General features: G+C 41.7%; 1 protein-coding gene across 1 annotated transcript in view; it reads left to right on the top strand.

Annotated features, from left to right (window-relative positions):
• Positions 1-6,401: 6,401 nt before the first annotated feature.
• STAG1 (stromal antigen 1) overlaps positions 6,402-23,252 on the top strand; it is a 96,497-nt gene continuing 79,646 nt past the window's right edge. Inside the window, exons 1-3 of the mRNA XM_026046540.1 lie at positions 6,402-6,518; positions 12,555-12,657; positions 22,670-22,834. Coding sequence (XP_025902325.1) covers positions 6,490-6,518; positions 12,555-12,657; positions 22,670-22,834 — 297 coding nt within the window. The 5' untranslated portion in view covers positions 6,402-6,489. The remainder of the gene's footprint in view (positions 6,519-12,554; positions 12,658-22,669; positions 22,835-23,252) is intronic.

Genomic DNA, 23,252 nt, shown 5'->3' with positions numbered 1-23,252 from the left:
CGATGTTTCAAGGTGCAGGTTTCCAGTGGAGTAGCTGCTCTGGCCCTGTGAGCAGAYGGAGCAGTTGTGGGAGCACATCTGAGTACCGCTGCCTTCATGTAATTTAGGTACTTTGGCTAATGGATAGAGGAAGGATATGGAAATCACACTGTTGCTGTGGTCTATATTGCTGTGTGTTAGGAACCACTCCAGTGGAGTAGTGGAAAGCTCCATCCCCATGAACTTCTTCAAAAGATCCATGCTGATGTGAACTCTGGCAAGTCCCTTTTATGTTCAGCCGCATGACTTTTTTTTTTTTTTTTTTWWYYTYARCMWMAGYARWWRWMRWWARSAAAAKGAAWATSWWKWKSYWGTKKCWKYYYSTKCMMRTGMAARYRRMMSYRGMMSTSSWRKYCYTGWCCTTGMYYKKGSWWRGKKMMMKTKYYYYTGTTYMKSWWMWGYARMTKYWRYTTMYMYKYWSCMGMWRSAGMAMKWGYRYTWSYSWKWSMYRSYKWYRYYWWMWKYARMYKCWGYYYYYRTKMKYWTGARWYWGRAWSRRKWTKRMWWTYWCAAWMWCAAAMAMAMAMAAAMAAAAMMMMAMMYYCMYRTWCMTGYASAYRYWSRYRTWCRTGYRCAYRCSCACRMCYASSWYKASMYYKRCWYYKSMWWKGYMMMKKTSSYKYTSRWRMYMRRRAYRKGRRKSTGAGGSTGRRKSTGRAYCTSARCCTCWSCYKYKCYKGTKYTGGTKKYRSYSRMASSCMMWGSYSSYSYKRRSCTKWRGMWKKRKMAKSWTSAKSTYKMRSYMKMRSCWKWSGYWYYCSWRYSMCASYKASRCMKWGSYWRKRMWTMKWWRTSWTTGWGRTWRMKGYAWCWKSATMMYSWYMYSCYMCWSCYMSWSYYYSWGWMKYRGWAGWGSTWGARSKYSAAGRCYWMKRYTTYTSTKWWTSTGMRTKKKSSWTSTKYMWYYYYCMTCCYYYYMCTKYCASWKSYRKWTKKRWKYKSMWKSRYSYTSWYSYKCTSCTKSKRMKKRRAMRSWRRSMMKGKGCWGRTGMKGAWRMSRRMASCAGMRSMWGMKCAKRSYMRKWSSAGWYYKRSWSYYRCWRSYWSMMKKYRMSKGYMWGKRTYWGYMKTWRMMKKYMMWTKCCSTKWSCKKKMRSWGKMWRRGGRTWSKRKKWMKRWKMWKRWTYTYMTYWWMCTYWWRYWYWYRTMCMYMTSMMKMTSAWRWKMRYAYSAGMASYAKWMSTWTTYCTKWKWYTRWRATTWWWRTKYAWSYKCAAMMYSMAAMMKYWMCWTYKMYWKCRWYRKMMWSKYMCWSKYSSYYKTKGYYWTTGKMRYYSRAGSYSARRGWRARAKRRAAMWRRAWSRAAAWSRMMMRMWSSSRAYGGRRMYSRMGMKSRSRRSSGSWSSSGCTSSKSCTSSKSYKCSGSTGCSSSYKSKSRMWGKGARMKKKARYKYTRRYRSYSKMMSMSYWSCMRSKRMYWRGARWKMRMSAGMWSYMSAKSKCSRRSRMGRRSWRSAGMTGMRKAWRMRYWMMMMYKMSRYKGMSSKRGMSSSWSMKSSTYSYYGTTRMTRWWRRKWWRRGGTTSAGSYYMRSYCYMGSTCTCKSKYWSYYRWMKCKARCTSSMKSTGSMKSTGSMKCKKSSWMRTGGMAATKKSMAKYYRYMKSMRKMTGMKSRKSCWCSSCMRSSCCMSSKSCYYCYSYYKYSSTSKKGRTKWKKWTKMWKTYRSWSYMRSWMSWGCWWSTKSWKCWYSAGYWYYARYTKYAWYTRMATTKRWMWTKKTCAYWYYYRSRCCTGRKSMKRRTKARRGTYAMRGTSWYRSTGKWGMYSKRGRCYKGGGMWSRKKARSAKTWSRWSWYCWTCASCYTCWSCCYYWCMSMWRMMGWARWYRYARYTRCMGYKKSYSTGYRKCYSCMRSYMMSRRYMWGSWMYTKCWAWWKCMMWRKCYSYKTYTGYKTTTKTSTTTTTYTTYTTTTTYTTTTTTTTYYTTYMRSYKKWWYMRSCYWMYWAAARGSYKRWWMMRSCYWMCMAARGSYWMYWAAARGSYWMYWAAARKWRSCYTTTYYYSKKRAMCYTKSYKKWWTYYKSMWWWYYKRMCMRSMWKRMCMAWWWWMYWAAMMAAMMAAAMYTTYMWKKTYYYMAMYTKKTYCMWTYCYKSYYCYTKRRRAARKTKRWYYTYYTYCCCCYYCCCYKKTWWTTTTTKGKTTTTKSYTTKSMRSMRKTYYYYKSCYYYYYKGGSYYCYKKTKRMCYYMARSMWTYCCCYYCYKKTKSYKKWMCYKKKSMRRRGGGKKKTTWAMCYTYCCMMMARSCYKRMYYCYWRGRARRAMCMWTWRGGGRAMMAAMMARRRKTTTWWKSCMMYTTWRKKRMCMRRAWYMAMYYMMCCMARRAAWYCMRGKKRWYMRSSKKGKYCYTTTTKGGGGGSMRSSSYTYMMMWYMWKSYWAMYYYKKYCYKRAARSSKKSMRSCSKKSYKGSCYTKGSSGSCYTKGGSCYYSKKSMRKTKKYCMMCMWKGSYYMRKYCYTYCYTKKKSMRSSKKGSYKKYMRGRMCCSSCSSSRRGGSMRGGKKRMSRRKKGRRSCCCSGKKSYKSCCSGSSSCCYTKKYMRKKSYYMRKWMSGSMRRAAAWYSGGKYCSGSSSCYYSSYKRRSMWYYKSMRGGSCMMSRRSMRSCSSSKYSRRRRRRSCSGSSGGRAWWAMCSRRGRRRRSMARGSYKKTTYCMRRAMCYYCCMMCMWYSRAWTKRAWYYTKRWTTWAAAAAAAAAAAAAAATCTAGAGGTAGAAAAAGGTAGGGAATCTCTGCTCCTGAGCAAGCTGTATCTGCAGAGCAGTTGATTAATTTACTTAGGATTATCCATCTGAGGCATTGGCAGAAAGCAGAGCATCGTAAGTAAACATTGGAGGTCATCAAATACAGTTGAGTGACATGAGGTTTGAGTGAACTACGTTGTTATAACCATGGTTAAAAGATTACACAGGAAAGCTGATATAATCTAAGTGGAGTGTCAGTGCCCCAGCACAGGAATTAGCTGCTGCCTTCCAGAAAGAGCAGCAGAAGATACAGGGGAAAAAAGAAGAAAAGATTATTTAGTGCAGATCACTTTTTTTTTTTTTTGCTCTCCAGAGACAGAAAACTAGATACAGAGGATGCATTAGTGTGATTTAATGCCCAGATTGCTTTTTGTCATTTAAGGATTTTATTTTCCTGACTCTGCAAGAAGTACCTCATGTTTGCAGTGGGGAAGGGCCCAGGGTTTGTCAAACAGCACAGCAGCGAGACCTCCGAGGGTTTTTCTGTGTCATTGTTCAGGACCTTTCAAGGCTAAAAGCCTTCGATAAGGGGAAGCAGCAGCAGCAGCTGTTTTGCCTATTGTTCAAACACAGTTGTACAGAATGGATTCATCTGTGTATTAACAGAGGAGGCTAAAATGGAAGGTAAAGCTGCGTGGACAGACAGSGGTTGCCTTTAGCTAATTTGTGCAACAGGTTTGCATATATATGCAACACACCTGGACACGTTTTTAATGACGGAAAACACCTCCCTGCATAGTATCAAGGGACCTTTTCTACTACAAGGATTATTTCTGTGCGCTGGCTTGTTGGTGGTGTCCTTGACTGCTTTTTTCCTTCCACGTTACATGCGTTACTTCTGTGAGTTCACTTCCTTTTTTGTGTATTATGTGACATTGGGGTTATCTGAGGGGGAGAAAAAACAAATGCTCATCCTCAGCCCCATCCCTGTTGTAAGGAACTGCTCGCACAGCCATATGCCACATTCCTTTGCTGCAAAATGAAATGCATTTGGCAGCCTTTTGTGACCAAAGCTCTGACTCCATTTCCTTTACGTGTTCCCATCAGTATTTATATATCCTGATGAGATCCCCTTGAGCTGCTCCTTGAGCCCAAGCAGCGCCAGCTCTCTCAGCATCTTGCATTTGAAGGTGTTGGTACCCATCTGCAGATGGGTACCCGCGCTCTCCTCACCTGGCATTAGAGGAAAAGCAACAGAGGGGGAGCCTGTCCTGAGCTTTCAGCTTTTCCTGCCATTGGTTTTATTCTCAGGCTGAATAAGATCAAAACAAGGAGATTTAGATTTTCTTGCTTATGAGAATGTTGCCTTCACAAGGGTCTCATTATCTTTATTAGAAAAGGAGAAAATGCATCGGTTCACCCTTGTGCTGTCCGCAGCGAGTGGTGATTTCCCCACAATCGCCAAACTTATTTTATTTCTGTGACTAAATTATGACTTCTATTCCCAACACCTATAGCTTTTTCTTAGTCACGGTAGTAACCTATATTTTATTTCYCAGCCAAGCCTAAGCAACATAGGTGATAATTTTAAGACTGACTTTTGGAAGCAGGTGTTGGTGTTTCACCAGTGACTCCAGCTGCAGTTGGTCCTTTGAAATGGGCAGGATTTTGCCTTTTCTTTTTGGGTTTCTGCCTCTGAGATGTTCCCTTTCCTGCCCTTCAGTATTGGCGTATCTTGTATGTCTCCTTCCATTGCTGCCGTGTATCACTGCTTCTGTTGCTTAGGCAAGAAAGAGCTCCTCTGCCCTCCCTCATGCTGTTGATACCATTTTTCTCCACGCTTGCTGCTTAGCCAGGACTTTTCAAATAAATTATTTCACATTTGATTTCAAATTGCTTTTCAAATAAGTTATTTCTGTGTAAGTATACTTTTYTTCAGGTGTGAAAGGGTTTTTTTAGAGCAGTTCCATACTGCTGAGTACTGTACGTGAGCACATGCAGCGCATCAGCTGTAAAGGGTGGTAAGTAGATTCAAAAAGAAAATAAAAATTAATAAAAAATCCCAGCAAAATGCCACCTAACAGCCACCCAGGTTGTATAGACAAAGTCTAGGATGTCTGCAGAAAATACGTCCCATGAAACCCATATGAATTTTCTGAAATAATTTTTGAAAAATAGAATTGATGCCCAATTTCCTGCTGGAATTACATGAGGACTAAGTGAGGACYGAAGACTGGGGTCTGTGCATCTCGTGTGAGAGTGCGTGCGAGAGCCTGTGTGTGTGTGTTGGTGTGCACAGAACACTTGTGTTGCCAGCAACACATACATTGTCCACGCACAGAGAGTCATGCAGGGGGAAATGAGCATTTCCAGAGGCTTAATTAAACACTTTCATCTTCTATTTTAGGATTTGATTGAGTATTCCTCATGTCATATGTAAACGCTAGCAGTTTGTGCTGCGGAGTGTGCACTGATCCAGTTGTGGTGACCTGCTTTTTTCTTTGCATGGGAAATCAATACAAAGCTAATTCAGCCTGGAGCGACACTTATTAAAATAAATGCCTACAAGCATCTGAAACGGTCACTTTACCCTGTTGAGTGGACATGTTATACTGTTAAGAGCAGTCTTAGTCCCTCCAGCATAGGAAGGGCCCATGTCTCTGCTGAAGAAGCGCTGTTGCCGAGCAAATAGCACAAATAACGTTTTATGTGATGCTTTGTTTGGGAAGGAGCTGCACYGCAGATAGGTGGTTTGTGCGCTGTCTCCTGATGCCTCAGCCTGGGAGCTGTTAATGCCGTTTGTGGCCTTTCCAAGCAAACTCTCATTTGGGGTAAATCTGCTTTGCGCCAAGCTGCCTTGCTAACACTAGTGYACAAAAGGAGAAAAACAGTGCAATGGTTCATAAAGAAGAAAAATCTATAACCCCTGTCTTCGTATCGAGTCTGTTGAAGTCACCACTGCCCGCGTTGGGCCACTCCTGCACCAGTCTCCTGGACAGAGAGGTTCCACCGTGAGCTTGGGSTTAGCACAGGTAGAGCTTGTGCGTTGCTTGAACTTAGGCCTGGCTTCATTGGATGATGTTACAGGTGGTCTGAGGCAGGAGGTGCCGTCCCATCAAAGGGAATTTTATCAGGAATATTGTCTTTTACCCATTTTGTCACGGTGCCCAAACCAAAAGTGGGGTAATTGCAGGTGCAGACCTTCTATCTGACTCACAGGCCAGAAAGGCTCTTTCTTACCTTAATAGACGTCTGGCTTCGAAGTTCAATTGATTGTGGATGGAGTAGAAAATAGATTTCTTACGTCTAGACTGTCGGCTTCTTGGTGATRGTTTATGTTTACGTACTCGTAGTTGTGCCTCAGTTTCTTTTTTTTCCTCAGATAAGCACAAAACCAAGCAGAACTCTGTGAAAATATGTAGGCAAATATGAAAGATGATGCAAAGTATTTTTGGTTTGTTTCCAGAAAATGTAAGGTTGCCTAGACATAATTGTAAAACGGAAATGCAAGAATATGATTACACTGTCGTGGGGACATGCATTCTAATTTATGTGTGGTTTAACAGTGATTTTGTTTAAGAGCTGACTGTTTTTGTTTAAYGTACCTTATTGAATATATTGACTGTTTAAGAATCTCAGCTAATACCTTTTCTTTTTCTTTTCTGTTTCATAGACAACTTTGACATTCTTTCATGCAAGTGGTTTCTGAGTAGTCTTTGAGAAGAATTTCTATGTAGCTGTTTTTTTGTCAAGAGTGCTGCAAAAATGATTACTTCAGATTTGCCAGTACTACAGTGAGTATACATTTATTTATATATTTGAATTTTTCAACTTTTAAAAGGCAGAAGTCCATGGAAAGATGGTCATGTGGTTAAGACTAGAGCTTGAGAGAAGTGTAGCTCAGTGTGATTGCTGCAGGCTTCCCGTGTGGAATCACATGCTGAAAATACGTGTAAGAATTAAACACTTTGACAGTTATATTTTGTTACATGGTGATTTAGCTTTGCTGTATTTTTTTTCCAAATCCTTACTACTGTTACGCTTCTGAATTTGGTAAGATTTCAAAAATGTCCATGTATTTTAATCGTTATCAACCATATTCGTGTATCCTTGATGCATGCTTTTTCTTACGATGAACTGTACTTGTGGGAAAAAAACCTCTTCAGCTTCTGCAGTTGAGGAGACTCGTGGTGTTAGCTGGTTTTGATTTTGTTGGCAGATACAAGTCGCTTACACAAATGGGCACATCGCTGGAGCTGGAGAAAGTCAATTATGATGACAACAGAGTGGAAGTCTATGATGAGAGGTGTTAGACACCAGTCAAGTGAATGAAGAGAGGAATTTTAGAAATGGAAACAAACCAGAACTTTATTTGGTCATTGCTTAATGCTAAGCTCTTTGCTGGGAATGAGCATATGAAAAAGGAAATTATCAGAGTATTTAAAAAAATTATCAGTGTAAAACTTGAGCTGTGTTCCGAAACTAAGATTTTAAGTCCCTTTATTTAAGGAATTGAACGTCTGAGTAATTGTATTTTTTTTGTCTGACTTTAATAATATGCATTGCTTTAGTTTTTTGAAATGGTTTTAAAACATGTGGAAAATGGCAGGTTTTRTTTTGAGTGAATGCCTAGCTGAAAAGAAGGCTGATAGGGATGGATAGCACTGAGAAGGGAAGCATTAGCCTGGAGGAGTTTGCAGGTGAACTTTGAGGGTRTAATGACTTAGAATTACTTTTCTTATGTATTATTTTTATGAATGYGCCATGATCACAAAGCAAGAGAGTGGTGAAATGTGCCAAGGATAAAAAGATGGAGAATACTGTCAATGTACTGGTGGGAATGAGGTATTCCCATTGCCTGTTGAAACAGTTGGATATAATAGCATAGGTTTTAAGGTTAAAAAAAATATATAACTGTTTTGTATCTCAGGTGCTTACTGCTTGAAAAACCTGAGGGGCATTGAAGACTGGCATGTTACTTGGTCAGAAGATGACTGTGAGCCACCGGTATTATGTAACTGCAAAAMCAAAATGCAGCAGACTTGTTTTCCCAGTGGAGCTGGGGCTCATTTAATGCCACTGAGCCAAGTGCTGGTGAGATGCTATCATCAGTAGCACATATAATTTTGATTGCTCATAAACAATATGAGAGACTTCTTTTTGTTTTTACAAAAAAAAACAGAATTTGCATATGAAGTTTTGGGGACTCTCCTGAGAGCACCAACACTGTCTAGTATGAAGAAGGTACTCAAGAAGGAAGTGATAACAGCTAATTCAGCAGGTATCAACAAGACAAAAAGGGATCTGGCTAAAGATGAGAAAATCTGAAACAATCTTCAGTTTGGGATGATTAGCTTCACCCGTTCAGATCTGAAAAGCCACAATCCAATTCCACAGAGAGAAAGGCTTAATTTTCTTTCTTGCTCTTAAATAAGCAGCTTTGAAGGATTATTGTAATCTTCTACCACTCATGTGGCCTGTTCCTCCCCTTAATACCCTTTTAAAATCTTTTAGGTTATCCCCTTTAAACAAGGGGTCCTAAAGTCAATTTGATATATTACTGTACTTCACTTGGGACCATGTCAAATATTCCTTCACAAACTCTTCTGTGTTGAGGGAAACTGAGAGGAGTTCAGAAAAAGAAACTTTCTGAATTTGCAGAAGTGGCTTCTGAACACAGCAAAGGTAGGATTTTACATTCTGGTATTTCAAATGTAACAACAAAAAAAAAAGGCCAAAAAAAAAAAAAAAAACCCCAAACTTGTCTAGTTCATTTGACCTAGGTAACTGAATCTTCTCTCAATGGGATGACTCACATTTGCTGCAAGGCATGTTTCTCTTCAGATTTTGAAGATCAACCATGAGAGCTGATTCATCCATGATTCATGAGCCTGTGCATTTAGCCATTTTTCTTCATGAATGTGTTTTTTTCAGAAAGCTGAGTCTAGTGGTAGCAGTTACTGAATTTATCACAGCCAGAACCTGAAGCCACCTCAGTTGACATTGGTAAATGTAAATGGTAAAGAAGTATTTAGTAAAGCTGATAAATGGATGTAGGTTTATGGTGTGATGTTTCTCAGGGGAGTGGTATGAGATTTATAGTGAAGACTTTATATAATAATAGGAGGAAGGCAAACTTACTTCAGGTGATTAATTTCAGAGACGGGCAATTTACTTTGTCAGTGGCAACATGTTCTTCAGAACCGGATACGGCAAAGAGCTGTCCAGTATCTGCAGCTTCTTCATTGCCACAAGGCTTGTCTCAAGGGCTACTTACTGTAATTCAGGGCAGAATTTGAGATGTCCAAGATGAAACCCACAGTCATTGCCAGGTTTTCTAGATACCTTAGCCACAACGGTAACTGAAAAGGAGAGTAAAATAGTGCTCCTCCAGGGAGGTAGCACTTTTCTGCTCTACTCTGCCCACCACAGTCTTCTAGATGTCCTCATATTCTGCCAAATTCTTTTATAGTCTCTGCTATGTCAAGAGGAAAGGTTTAGCCTTTGACGCCACTGCCTSTTCTCCGATCTCTTGGGAGAGGTAGGTCTTAGGCCCCCTTTGCTCTGCATCCCAGGAGCTTTGGGAAAGATCAACAGTAAATTGTGGCTAAGCCAAAGCTTTCACTTCAGGTGACTAGTTGCACACATAGCATAGGCATAGGGTAATTCTGGTCTATTAAGATGTGGATGACTGCCACTAGATATATCACTTCCAAGCAGTTCTTCAAGATGTGTAAGGAATGAGGGAGATGGAAGCTGGCCAGATCCTCACTACGTGTTAAAAACCTGACAGAGCTGTGAGCAGCAGAGAGATGCTTTACTGCTCGTCTGAGTTCAGAAATGGGGAAAAGGAGACATTTGTGCTCCAAACCAAAGGAGTGCAAGGCCTTCTTGTGCACTAGCCCCTTGTGCAAGCCCCTTTTGGGGGGCTTGCAAAGAACTGTCCCTATCTCCAAGTGTTGTCATAATGCTAGAGCAGCCCAGGRCTGTAGGTTGTTCTGGATCATATCACCCCTTCCGAGACAGTGTGAGCATTGAAGGGAACGTGTTTTCTTACGCTTTCCCCTTTTGTTTGCTCCTTGGAAGTGCTCCTTTCAGACTTAGAATCTTTGCAGGAAGAAATCTTTCTGCCTTGCATGTTGCCTGAGTGAGATTCATGTGGTCTAATTTTAGGCACTTACATCTCCATCGTTTGTCTAGATAACCTTACCATCGGTGGAGAGAAAAGGACGTGTACAGAGCATGAGCTGTCTAACCTATTTTTGGCACCGACCTTAGGACAGGGTATGTGGTGCCTTGGTGTTTTCTAAAATTGAGGTGAGATGTATGTCACATCAGTGCTAACATATCAAGCCTCTCCAGAAAGGCTTCCAACAAAGCAGAGCTGTTTTGCCAGGAAAGGCGCTAGCAAAGCCGGGATATGATGAGGAGATAACTGAGGGAAGGCTCTTAATGATTCAGCTATCCCTTCAGTATTCAGTTTTCCGAAGCTACTGAAATATCCGGAACCAAACACTCAGGCTGTGTTAGAGCCAGGCACAGGCTGCGATCAGATCAGGCTGTCTGGGAGGGGGATGCAAGCAGGATCACCGAACGCTTTGYTTAATTTATTTATATAGCTGCTGCATTTCAAGGGGAATGTCTGAACTGTTTGCCTGGAGGATTACTGAATCTGGTTTTAATAGAGGGAAATCTTTGCCTTGTCGATGGTAGGTGTGTGGTTTCATCAGCTGCAGTGACTCCTCCAGAGCAGGCAGCTCGCCTTGGCTGCAACTCGTCCCACGGTTGCTCGGTGTCTGCAGAGACTGGAGGGAAAGGCCGTTTCCCTGCAGAGAGCATGGCTTTAGTTTCCCCCGCAGCAGCAGAAAGCAGCAAACATTTTCACGTGGGGTTTCTCATTTTTGTCTTCAAAAGTTATAGGGGTGAAAAAAGACCGTCGCTTGTGAGGCAGGATGCGTTTTTGTCAAATGAAGCTGCAATTTGAAGGCCCATCTCAGAGCAAAGGCCAGGCAGTGCCGTTACCCCACGGGCTGCCTTGCTGACTGCTTTTGCTGCTTTGCCTTCTCCCAATGTGGTACTATTTAACTGCATTTTTCTTAACTATGTGTGGAGTTGTTTAGGGTTTTCTTTTGATTTGCCTTTTGGGTTTTTTTTTAAACAAATGATATTTTTTTCAAATTCATAATTCAACATGGAAATATCCAAAATTGTTGCTTAATGGAATGGAGAAGTTCTTTGCCTTTAATTTTATTATCAACAAAGCAACATTGAAAATATTTTGCAGAAATACTGTTTTACAAGCACATAGTTTGGGAACTGAAATATATTTGTCTTCTGTTTATTTTTAATCAGGGCCTGTGGTTTTGGGAGTATGTGGAGTATTTTGAGATGATCCATTGAAATTGTCCTCAGAAAAGCAAATTCGTTTATGTTTTGTTCTGTTTTTTTTCTGTGCCCTTCATAAGTCTGAGTGTGAAAACTGGAAAAGGTTGGAAAATAATGACTTAAGATACTACAAATTTGTTAAACTTCGTATTTCTTTTCTCCTGAGAGCCACCTCCAAGATTACAGCAATGCTGATAGGGAGATGTACCAGCACATTCACAATTTCAATGTAATTTCAGTGATCTTTCTGCATCACTAAATAATTTCCTTGGTGATACACCAGATCTGTGAAGCAGCCCTGATTTATAAACTAAATGCCAAATTTAAAATCAGACACACTGGAAGGTCCAAAGAGTGCTTATCTTTGGTGCACTGAACCTCCTCAGGCTTGAAACTGTGCAACAGAATGGAAAAGGCATAATTTTTCTTCTCCTTCCCCAAGTACAGATTTTACAGCATTTAACTCCATGCACTTCAAGGTAATTATTTTGAATTTAAAGAATTCTCTGGTTAGATTAGACTCATCTTCAGGTAATCCTGAATGTTAATATTGCTTTTATTTCAGTAACAGAGATCTCTCACAAACCAAGATAAATCACACCAGTAAACAGGACTTTYTTTGCTTGTGGGTCCTTTCTGGGCCAAAACTTGATGCCTCAGAAGATCCCCGACAAGCCAAGTCCTCCAAGGCAGCGGGCCTGGTCGAAGGCAGAGCAGTGTCYGTGGAGCCGGAATGTAGGGAAAAAGATATATTTAGGGGTAACAGATTCTCCTTCTTTATTGTAATCTCAGTCTAAACCAGGACTGACTGCGAAATGCACTCGTGGGCTTCTGTGCTGACAGTCCTTCAATGATGCCAAGCTTTTCTCACTGCACAGGTGAAGGATCATACATGTCTGAAAAGCAAAGCGAGTTTTGTGGTTTGTGCCCTGTGGTCGGTGTTAATGCCTTCGGTATGGACAGCGGTGCAGTAGCGTTTCACAAGAACACCGTTTAACCCGAGCGGGAACCCGCAGAGTTACTGTAATGATGGGACAGCCTGATCAGGCTCCTGTTTGCTTTTGCCTGACCTCAAGACAAATGCTTCTTGAAGTAGTTAATAGTAATAATAAAGTTGATACCAGTGAATACTTGTTACGGGGTGGATATTTTGAGAATGTGCTGCTTAACATAGCCAGTTTTTCAAGTGTAACTTGGTTTCAAAATAAACTGTTAATTTAAATAACTTCCAGTCTGTAAAGTGCCATTTGAGCTCATAAAAAGGTAAGGCTTTTTGCCAGGACTAGCAATGCTCATTTCCTTAGTTTGCAGAATAAATGTGGCAAGCCTTTTAATGCTGACTTATATTTCTTTTTCTGGCTTAGGACTAAATATTTAATCAGTCCGTTATAGATTACTTGTTAATTTCAAATCATTTTAATTTATCTAGTATTTTTCCCCTCTAGGGATTCTACAAATGAAACTACTGCACATTCAGATGCTGGCAGTGAGCTTGAAGAAACAGAAGTCAAAGGAAAAAGAAAAAGGGGCCGTCCTGGCAGGCCTCCAGTATGTGTAATTTAGTTTTGTTTTGTTTTGCATCTATTTAAAATTGACTGCAAACTGTTTTTCATCTAATCATCTTGTGGTCACATAAATAGGCTTTTAATGAGTCCTATATCAAACTTTATGAAGATTTTAAGTGTGGAATATTTATCAGAATGATATACAAACAGTGCTTGGAGTGATTAAAAAGGGACATAAAAATGAACTCCTAGTAGCTATTTTTTTTTCTTTTACTAGTTACTTACATGTACATTGCAATTTTGTTATTACTGTCATATTACAGCATTCTTCCTGACATGAGAGGAATCTCAGTAAGCATGACCAGTTTCTGTTTTGAACATTTTAATGGGTTTTTAAAGTGTCAAATGGCATTTGAGCCATCCTTTTGTAAATAAGAATCTCTTTAAGATGAATGGAAGAGTTGCCGCATAGTATTAACTTTATGACACGGAAGATCTAATAACATATTTTAAACAGTGAAGTAACTGATACACACCGTGCCCTGCATGTGGATGAGAAGCTTCAGTTTTTCACCCAGTGTAGCCCAGTAATTAATCCTTGGTTTTGATACTTGCTGTATAAAGCTTGCTAACAGAATGCCTTTCTTCTTCTGAGCAATGGTCTTTGACCATTGCCCRCCCATGACTGAGAACATACATAAGCAATTCTCTATGGCACATAGTATTAAGGAGGCTTTCTCTTATATTTTATTTATTTTATATGCTGGYAGCCAGTGTATAGGCAAATACAGAAGTTGTGTTGTGTGGTGATCCTTTTTAATTCTTCAAGGTCATGAGATGATCAGGCATCTCTTGCCTGAATACATCACCTGAGGTACTTGCTGTGGAATTAGGTTCTTGGTGGGAGGTCCTAGCTTGCTGCTAATCACTCTTGATTCTCCTCCTAGTCTTTGCCTRCTGCTAGGCTATCCTACACTGCTAGGATGAATGTCTATAGATAAATAGCACTAGCAGATAGAGACTTTTTTTTATCCTAGGAGGATCTACTCTGAGTCTAACTGGCTGTGCCCGGGTTAGTGACGCTGTTAGAAAGGACACCACAATGTGTTCTCTCAAGTGTCCTGGCCATGTCACAACAAACGCTTCTGTAATGGTTTTCAACTTACTTCACAGGTTTTGGGCTTAAGGAGATGATACTTTAGGTCCTAGGCTCTTCTGAGCAAGTTGTCTTCCTTGTTTTTGAAAGATTTTGAACAGTGTTTCTTATGATGGTCTGTTTTCTTCATCAGATGGACACATTTRCTGATTTTATCTTAATAAGAAACATGTTAAGATGTTAGGACATGTTAGGAACAAGTCGTCTGTTTTCACAGCCTTTAAGCAAAAGGCAAAATAAGAAATGTCTTTAAAATAGCTCACTAGTCTGTGAGTGTATGAGATGAATGAATCTGTGAGTTCTTGCAGCTTGAAAGCAGAGGATGGGGCAACCTGACTGCTACACCAGAAAGTTGTCAGAGTCTGCGAATTTCACTTACAAATGCACTAGTTCTGTTTTTTACCCAGTTCTCATGTTCATTGGAAAGGAGAGAGAAATGTCACCAAAGACCTTGCTTATCCTTTTATCTTAAGCTTATTAGTAGCTCCCAGGGGGCTGCTCCCTAAAGTACTTTACTAGTCCTGCTGTCAACTGCTCTGCAGGATCAATTGCTTATTTCGCTTAGCACAGCTMCAGGCTCGTGAGGTGTATGTAAGGGTAAGGTGATGAAGGTGGAGGGAAACAGTCATAGCTTCACGTAAACTGATGGGCTGCTAGCTGACTGTTACTGCTAAGGAGCAGGACTGTGGGGTTATGACATKGCATAAAAACATCATTATACTGTTCAATAGGAGCCAAAAAACAAATCCCGTGCTAGARTTGTGAGGGAAGGAATAGCGAGTAAAACAGATAATGTGTCCCTTAACAAATCCATAGCTTGGCAATGTTTTGAACACTTTGTACAAAAACACTTTGTTTTTGTTCCTCCTTCTACACCTACCCCCAATTTTCCAAAGCTTATATAATAGCCCTGGAAGACTTTCAGAGAAGAGCAGCAATGATGATCATAGAGTCAGGCTGGGATGGCCCAGTCCCATCTCCTGCTCTGAGTCAGCCCTGGGATCAGGCCACATMCCTCAGGGCTTTGTCCAGGACAGAGGAGGTAGAACCTCTCTCAGCAACCTATTCTACTACTCAGCTTTCTGACTGGTGAAGTTCTTTCCCTGTATTGAGTCAGAACCTCTCTTAGTTCAGTTTGCATCTGCTCTCTCTTGTCCTCCCACCATGAGCTGCTGTAAAACACCCTACAGGGAAAGTGTTCCTAGCCCTTTTACTATGTCTGCTGAATTTGCTCTGTTTTATCAAAATATTTTGCATTGAAAGGGCCACAACTCCACTGAGAAGGACACAGTATTCCAGACACAGTCTGAGAGTTGCTAAGTAGAAAGGAGTAAATGACTTTCCTTGGTCTGCTGGCTTTGTTCCTGTTCATACAGCCCAAGGTGTCAGTAGGCTGTCCTTGCTACCTTGACACATGACTTTCTCATATCCTGCTTGCTCTCTGCTCCCTGAGGTCCTTTTCCCCAAAGCTCTTTACCAGCCTCTTGTTAGAGGATGGCCCCTTAACCACTCTCCTTTCAGCCCGGCAGTTCCAGCTGTCCACCATATAGGTGTCAGCCAAACCACAGCTTCCCAGCTCGGGGCAGGCAGCGGTGGAAACTTGGCAAAACTCAAGGTAAATAACGCCCGCTGCTCTCCCCTCATCCACAGATCCATTCATTTTGTTACCGTTTTCCAGGAGACTTGACTAAATGCATTTATTTAGATCCACAGTCAGATCCTTCTTTCTTACCTGATACTGCAGGAATGGAAAAAACTAAACAAGCGAAAGAGCTTCTGCAAACAGTTCTGCAAATAATGACTAAAAAAAATTACTCCATCTTTGCTACCCCTGAGAAATACAGATATCTTGGAGAGAATAGGCATTTACATTTGCAACATTATTCCTTCCTATATAAGCCTAAGTAGCTTAATGCCTTGTTGTGTAAGGCATTATTGTAACATTGACAATCACAGGCTTCTTAGAGGTGTTSGTGAATTTTAGTGGTGCTTTCCCTGCCCCTCCGCATCCCCGTCCGCCTTCCTCGTGGGCGATGAATTACCTGTTTTGATGAATTACCTGTTTCTTGCAGGAGGTGCTGCTYCCGCATTGCTCCCCTGCCGAGCCCTCTGCTAACATTCCTGTTTTTCCTTACCTGGTACTAGCTACCTTTCCTCTCAGCTATGAGAGACATTAAGTTATTTAGTAAAATTAGTAGCTGTTCTTCCCACCTGGCGTTTAGCTTCAGTGTTTTTCATTTATAGACGTAAAGAAAGGTATGCCCAAAGGCTTGCTTCTTTCCTGGGAGGCAAGTTTGTGGAGCTGTGCTTGTACAGCTATGCACAATGTAATCTGTCAAAGACATGTAGTTACGTATTTATTTTAAATAGGGTTTCTGCTGTAGTGCTTAAATTGTCCCTGGCCTTTATCAGAAAGGTAGGTTGCTGCACAGTGAACACCAGGCTTTCTGATCACCCCAGAGAGGACAAAGTGTGGGATAGGTGAGTAAACGGTGAGGTGGATTAGGAATTGGCTCGATGGCAGGGCTCAGAAGGGTAGTGATCAGTGGTGCAGGGTCTGGTTGGAGACCTGTGGTTAGCAGTGTCCCCGAGGGGTCAGTTCTCCATCCAATCCTGTTCAACTTATTCATCAATGACCTCGATGAAGGGATGCAGTGCTCCCTCAGCAAGTTTGCTGGTGATACCAAACTGGGAGGAATAGCTGATAGCCCTGAGGGCTGTGCTGCCATCCAGAGGGACCTGGACAGACTGGACGACTGGGCGGTGAGAAACCTCATGAAGTTCAACAAGGGCAAGTGCAGGGTCCTGCTCTTGGGGAGGAATAACCCTGGAYACCAGTACAGATTAGGGGTGGACCTGCTGGAGAGCAGCCCYGCAGAGAGGGACCTGGGTGTCATGGTGGAYRACAAGTTGACCATGAGGCAGCAGTGTGCCCTGGTGGCYAAGRAGGCCAAYGGGATCCTGGGGTGCRTTAAGAAGAGCRTCTCCAGCAGGTCGAGGGAGGTGATCGTCCCTCTCTATACAGGCCTGGTGAGGCCACATCTGGAGACTGTGCCCAGTTCTGGGCTCCCCAGTACAAGAGGGATGTGGAGCTGCTGGAGAGAGTCCAGTGCAGGGCTACGAGGACGATCAGGGGCCTGGAACATCTGCCCTRKGAGGAAAGGCTGAGGGAGCTGGGTCTGTTCAGCCTGGGGAAGAGAAGGCTGAGGGGGGACCTGATCAGTGTCTGTAAACACCTCAAGGGAGGCAGTGAGGAGGAGGGGCCGGCCTCTTTTCAGTGGTGGCCAGCGATAGGACTAGAGGAAACGGCCATAAGCTGAGGCACCRAAAGTTCCACAGGAACTTAAGAAAAAAATTCTTGACAGTGACGGTGCCAGAGCCCTGGAACAGGCTGCCCAGAGAGGTTATGGAGTCTCCTTCTCCAGAGATCTTTAAAACCCACTTGGATGCAGCCCTGTGCCATGTGCTCTAGGGTGACCCTGCATGTGCAGAGGGGTTGGACTAGATGACCTCTGGAGGTCCCTTCCMACCTTAAGCRTTCTATRATTCTATGACTGTCTGGGCCACCAGCAATGTTGTACAGCACTGAGGTGTTGAATACCAAAGATATTCCTCCTTGTAGGTTTTGGGCTTTCATAAGGAGATGGTCCTTGCCTGACAATTTGCCACTGGTAGCAAAGACTTTTTCAGTTTATAGAGAACTTTATTATTTATATATCTATATATTATTATATATTTATATACTAATATATATATATAGTAATATTTATAAGCTCATCTTTCTGAAAAAAACTATTTTCCAAGCCACCTCTCCTTTCCTTTAGAGACTCTTCTAATGAGTATTTGCCTCAACATAGTCTGGGCAGTTGACTTGTGAAGAAATAAGGCATATTGTACCTCCAGAGTAACTCCCAGCTCTAGCTCAAAGGTCACAGCAAGTTTAGCAACAGTTGCACTGTGCCCAGGCCAGGCCCTGCAGCAGCCAAGGTCTGTCTCCAAACTGAGCCCTGCAGAAAATCGCTCGGAGCAGCTGCTCGGGATAGGAACCTGTCTGGTCAGTGGGATACATTGAGGTAGGTGTTGATGTGATGCTGTATGTGAGTATCCTCTCTGGGTGTGTATTTGCTGAACTCTGTGGCGCGTGTTTAATGAGTGACCCACAGCAGTCTGCTGCTTGCCGCCATGGAGCCTTTCCAGCCTGCCGCGCTCCCCAGGTGTGTGGGCACGGACACTCTCTCTGCTTCTAGCTCAGGGATTTGAAAGCCCAAGGCTGATGTAACGCGGCTCTCCCATTAGTGAGCCAGGGAGCAGATCCCGTTTACTGTAGCCTTCTTGACCCCTCATGGATCAGCACTCCCCTGAGAAAGCTGTTCAGTGGTGTCGTCATTCTCTGTATTAACCTACCTGGCCTTACCTCCCCAGCAGCTCAGGATAGCTTGGCTTACGGGCTCAACTGTGACACGTTGGAGAGGTGAGAGTTTCCCCTGCCTACGTGTCAATTATTGGATTTAAAAGTAGGAGCAGCTAGAGATGAATGTCTTTAACTCAGAGGACAAGCTCCTCCAGCTCTTCTCCTCGTATCCCTCTTTGAGGCAAGATAGAACAAGGCATTTCTGATGCTTTTAGCCCAACATCAAGTGGGCAGTTTTGCGCTCAGGTTCTTTTGCTTGTTTCAGTGTAGAAGAGAGAGAGCACGATACTTCAGCTTTTCTTTCCTACGTGAATTTATAATTTTGCAGCATTAAAGCTGCAGTAAGCTCTCTTAATCCTCTAGCATGGGCACTGGATACTCCTAGGGGCCAAGCTTTCACATTACTTTTAGGACTCTTGCAAGGTTTTTAAATAAGGATGACAAAAAAAATAAATGAAGGAAGCTTAGAAAGCCTCTTCCAAATAATGCAAATGGGGTATTGCTTTAAGTTGCTTACAGTAGGAATGCACATCCGCGCTGTCGTTTAAAAGACAGAGGAGCTACAGACCTGTAACCCTTTTCCCCTTTAGGATGCACGGTGCGTACGTGTGTTCGCATCCCATCTGCCTGCCCTTCTGCCTCAGAGGTTCTGCACTCCTCGAGCTGGGAGGAAGAGAGACAGATTAGATCACATCTCAGCTTAGCTGCCCAAGGTTTAATACACAGAGAAATCGTGCTTGGTAAAGCTCCTGGTAGCATTAAAAAATCTGTTAATGCTTGTATCTAAGTATACTTAGAGTGTGGGCATGCCTAAAGACAATATGCCTCCCAAAAGCGTAGCTAGATGTCTTTGTTTTCCTCCCGCAGTACCTGAGATCAATTTGGGAGAGTTCAAAGAAAATTTCAAGCCACCTTCTCTTTGTTTTTTTCTCTGAAATGTGCAAATTAATATTGACTGTTTTTACATTACATGTTTTTGCAAACGTGGTGGTTTTTCCTTTTTTTTCTTCAAAAATAGTTTGAAAGACAGAAAATGATGGAAGATTATCATCTTTTTGGTTAGATTTTTAAATTAGTAAAATTATGAGTTTTCATAATCTCAGTTTAATTATAGTTAAGGTACAACCCCTTAACCTTAGTTAAAATCGTAAAGCAACATGTAAACTATGTGGTCCATTAAATGGCCATTTTAGATTTGCTTCTGGATCATTAACTTCTGYGTTGTGTGTATAAACCGACAACAACTGCAGCTGAGAATTTAATCTAATGTATGCATTTAAAAAACAATCAGGAATTTCTGTTTTCCTATGGGTATAATTTGGGGGCCTTCACCTCTCTGAAGCTGATCTCCATGTCAGGTGTTACTTTCTTTTTTTTAGTGAAAGCAGAATCTACTCAGCTGAAGTCTGTGAGAAATAAAATATTCATATCCTTAGGGGTTATTTTGGTGGAATGATAATCATTGCACGCTGAAGTATTCTGTGCACAGGTTGAGCTGTGGAACTTGTTTATGGAATATTTTAGGGTTTGAAGAAGAAAATGAAAAGTAGGTAAATCTTATATACAATAGAGCCCTTTCTTTTATGTTTCAAATCAATTAAATGTCTGGATAATTGTGGAACTTTTTCTTCCCACAGCCAGAAACATTTGGTTTAGTTTCTGCCTCCGGCCCACTTCAGGTTCCAGTGAAAGAGGCACCAGTTTTGTTTGTCGCGTCATGTTTGCTGCTTGGAGACCTTTGCCACCCGTGTTCTCACAGTGGGAGTGTTTTTAGCAGCTTGCAAGCTCCTGGCTCCATGCAGCATCTCTTGATGTGTGATAGAGAAGCTTTCTCCAACATTACTTCTTACTCCTCCCCCGGTAGTCCTAACTCAACTCAGGAGCATCTGGTCATGCATTGCAGTGGACAACTGGATTATGAAAGTTATTACATGGATTCATTAATGCATTTAGGCACCATCCTGCTAACCAACTTGCCCTTTCTATTACTTTTCAGACAACCTACCCATAAAATCACTAGTAAATAAGAGTAAGGTTATTTTTGACACTGAGAAACACTCGATCAGTCCCTAGATTATAACATTTCTGTACTTTTTTTTTTTTTTTTTTTTTTTCTCACAGTCTTCTCTGGCTTTCCACAGTGGCTTAAAGGTTAGGAAAGACAAGCTTTTTTTTTTTTTTTTTTCCTCACAGTCTTCTCTGGCTTTCCACAGTGGCTTAAAGGTTAGGAAAGACAAGCAATGACTGTTAAGAATTGCTCATGCCAGAGTTTTGGTTTCTCTGTATCTTGATGACTGGTTGGTGGATCCTCACAAAGGTGAACTTACATATTTACTCACTTTACTTGATCTTAAAATATGTCACSTTTTGTACCAGTCACTTCTTAATCTTCCAGCTTGGCTTTGCCATCCAGCTTCCAAGAGTGCCCTAGTTGAGCAGATGCTCYGTAGTGGTTCTTTTCATAATTCCTGGGCCAGCGAATTTCTTTTCATGATTCCTGGGCCTGGTGCCTGTAGAACTTAGATGTGATTTGTGCTCTTACCCCGAAGTGGAATTGAGCTTGGCCTTCTTACCAAATGCCTCTCTGATGATCTGGAGCAGAAGTTTTGTGGACATCCGTTGTCTAGCACCTCCCCTAGCAAAGATATTGTCAATCTCTGCCTAGCTCAGAAGGACACAGTCCAGGTCTTCCCTAAAGACCTTTATCCTTTCCATCTTGAACTATTTACTTGGGCTTGTAGCATCTGGTTTTGACCAGTACTTCTGTCGGAAATACATCGACTCATATTGCTCACTCTTTTGCCGTTTTTTAAACAGTGATTTTGTGCCTCTGCAGGGTTTGATAAGTAACATTTCATCCATTGATCATTTTATTGATAATAAAGGTAGCAATGAAAATAATTAAAATTTCAGTAAAGGACAACTTCTCTTACTCTTCTGCTTGTAGGTGCATGTTATCCAAAAAAAAAGAAAAAAAAAAACCCTGTTCACAGAGATCTTACTGTTTTTTTAAGCTTTCCAACTTGCATTTGTATGCAAGTCTTCAATTGAATGTTTGCAAGAGGCCAATGCAGTTGCACTCTATCTTGCCTCGTTTTTTGTAGCTCTTCAGTCTCAAGAGTGATTGGGATAAGGATGCATCATAGCTTGGCTGTCTTCTACCAGCYTTCTTCCAGATAAGACCTTCCTTTATCTGCAGGAAAATTCTTAATGCATGTTCCCTTAGAGGATGCAACTGAAAATGTTGACTTCATGTTCTCTCCTAAAAGCKTTGGTGGAATCTAGGCGCTGCTTTCCTATACAGGTCTGGAACATTAAGTAACTTCTTTGCTTTGTATAGGTAAATTGTATCATGAAGATACTGTCCTTGATGCAGTCTTGAGGTCACTTTCATTGTATTTTCTTTAACATCATTTCTCAAAATAGCCTCATTTTTCTGCAGAAAAATGGCAGGTTTTCCTTTGAGCTGCTTCTAAGGGAAGGTTACAGGGAGGGAAGTTACAGTCTTTGGAAGTAAGATATTACTAGAGATTTTTTTTTTTTTCTCTAAGAAACTTTTTTTTTGTGGGTGGTGGGACAATGTGACTTACATTCAAAGCAAACCATTCAGTTGGTGACATATCTAAAAAGTGTGATTTATAGGATCTAATTGTAAACTTAAGGAACCTGGAAAGAATTTACATTAAATAATTTAGATTTGCATGCAAGATTCACAGGTAAAGCTCCAATCCCAACATCTAGAGCAAGAACGAGACCATTACGTTGGTCTACTAAATCTGTCCATGTACATGTACTTGTTTAATTGTAATGGAATAGAACAGCTGAATCTTTTTCTTATGTATGTATTTTCTTACAAAAGTTGTTTGATTTGGGGGAAAAATGTTTAAATATAAAAACTAGTGCCTTTTAAATTTTATTTTATTATTAGTTTTGTTTTGTTGTTTTATATTTAAGCATGGGCAATTGCATATTCGGTAATTGCTGTCTTCCTAAGCTAGTTAGTTTTTCTCAGTTACTCTTTATTTTGTATGCTAACTTGCAACCCCTTTGCTGTCCTGTATGTAATTTGCTGCCATCTATCTAAATTTAGTTACAATGTCATCTGTCTATTTATGTTGAATRAGACTGATGTGGGTACTGACATGCTGTGGTGCTTTACTATTGGGAATTTGACACTGCTTACCTTGACCTCCCAATGGCTTTTAAGTTATTTTACAACTACTAATAATTATAAATCTGTGCACCTGAGTGCCTGAAACCCTAAGCAACCCAGTCTGATTTTGTTGTTGTCCTTGTTTTGAGCAGGAACTTGGATAGAGACCTTCACTGGGTCCATTCCAGACTGCTTTATTCTGTCGTGTGTGTATGCATTTCTGTGAGTGTATAAGTGTATATGTAATATCTCTATATGGTTTATAAAGGAACTTGAAGCGATTTCAGGTGCTGTAACTATAATAGGCTTTCATTCTGCTGGTTTTATTTGCCCAGTCCGCCACTAAGAAACCGCGGAAGTCTCCGGGAGACAAGGGGCGTTCAGACGCTGGAGCCAGAGGAGCGAGTCGTGGCAGAGCCAATGGGCACCCCCAGCAGAATGGAGAAGGGGACCCTGTCACCTTGTTTGAAGTCGTCAAGCTGGGGAAGAGCGCTATGCAGGTGAAAGAGCTAATTGTGTTACTGTGACTGTAAGAGTTTGCTCTGAGCTATGTCCTTGTAAACAACTGTGTGTTTTCATAAAATATGTTGGTCCAACAGACCTTTATGTTTAGCTTTTATGTAGTCGTTACATGACAACTTAAGGAACAGAGTGACTTTGTGGTCAAGCTGAGAATTGTCATCTATGGTCCTGAAAGAAGAGACATAAAAAATCACGTATTTCACTTAAACTGTATTATTTCATTAATTACTTTCAAATTGAAAATGCATGTTGATATTAGGCAGTGCATTAAAGGATATGTGCTAGCAAGTTTTACAGGAAGGAAAACTGTAAGATAAGATTATTCACAGAAAAAGGTAGGTACTTTTTGTTTTGTTTTGTTTTGTTTTCTGTTTCTTCCCCCCGCAAAAATGCCTG

The sequence above is a fragment of the Nothoprocta perdicaria genome, unplaced genomic scaffold (assembly GCF_003342845.1).
Source record: "Nothoprocta perdicaria isolate Ctin4 unplaced genomic scaffold, notPer1 scaffold_449, whole genome shotgun sequence".
Lineage (NCBI taxonomy): Eukaryota > Metazoa > Chordata > Aves > Tinamiformes > Tinamidae > Nothoprocta > Nothoprocta perdicaria.
This window is presented reverse-complemented; position numbering and strand designations above follow the sequence as displayed.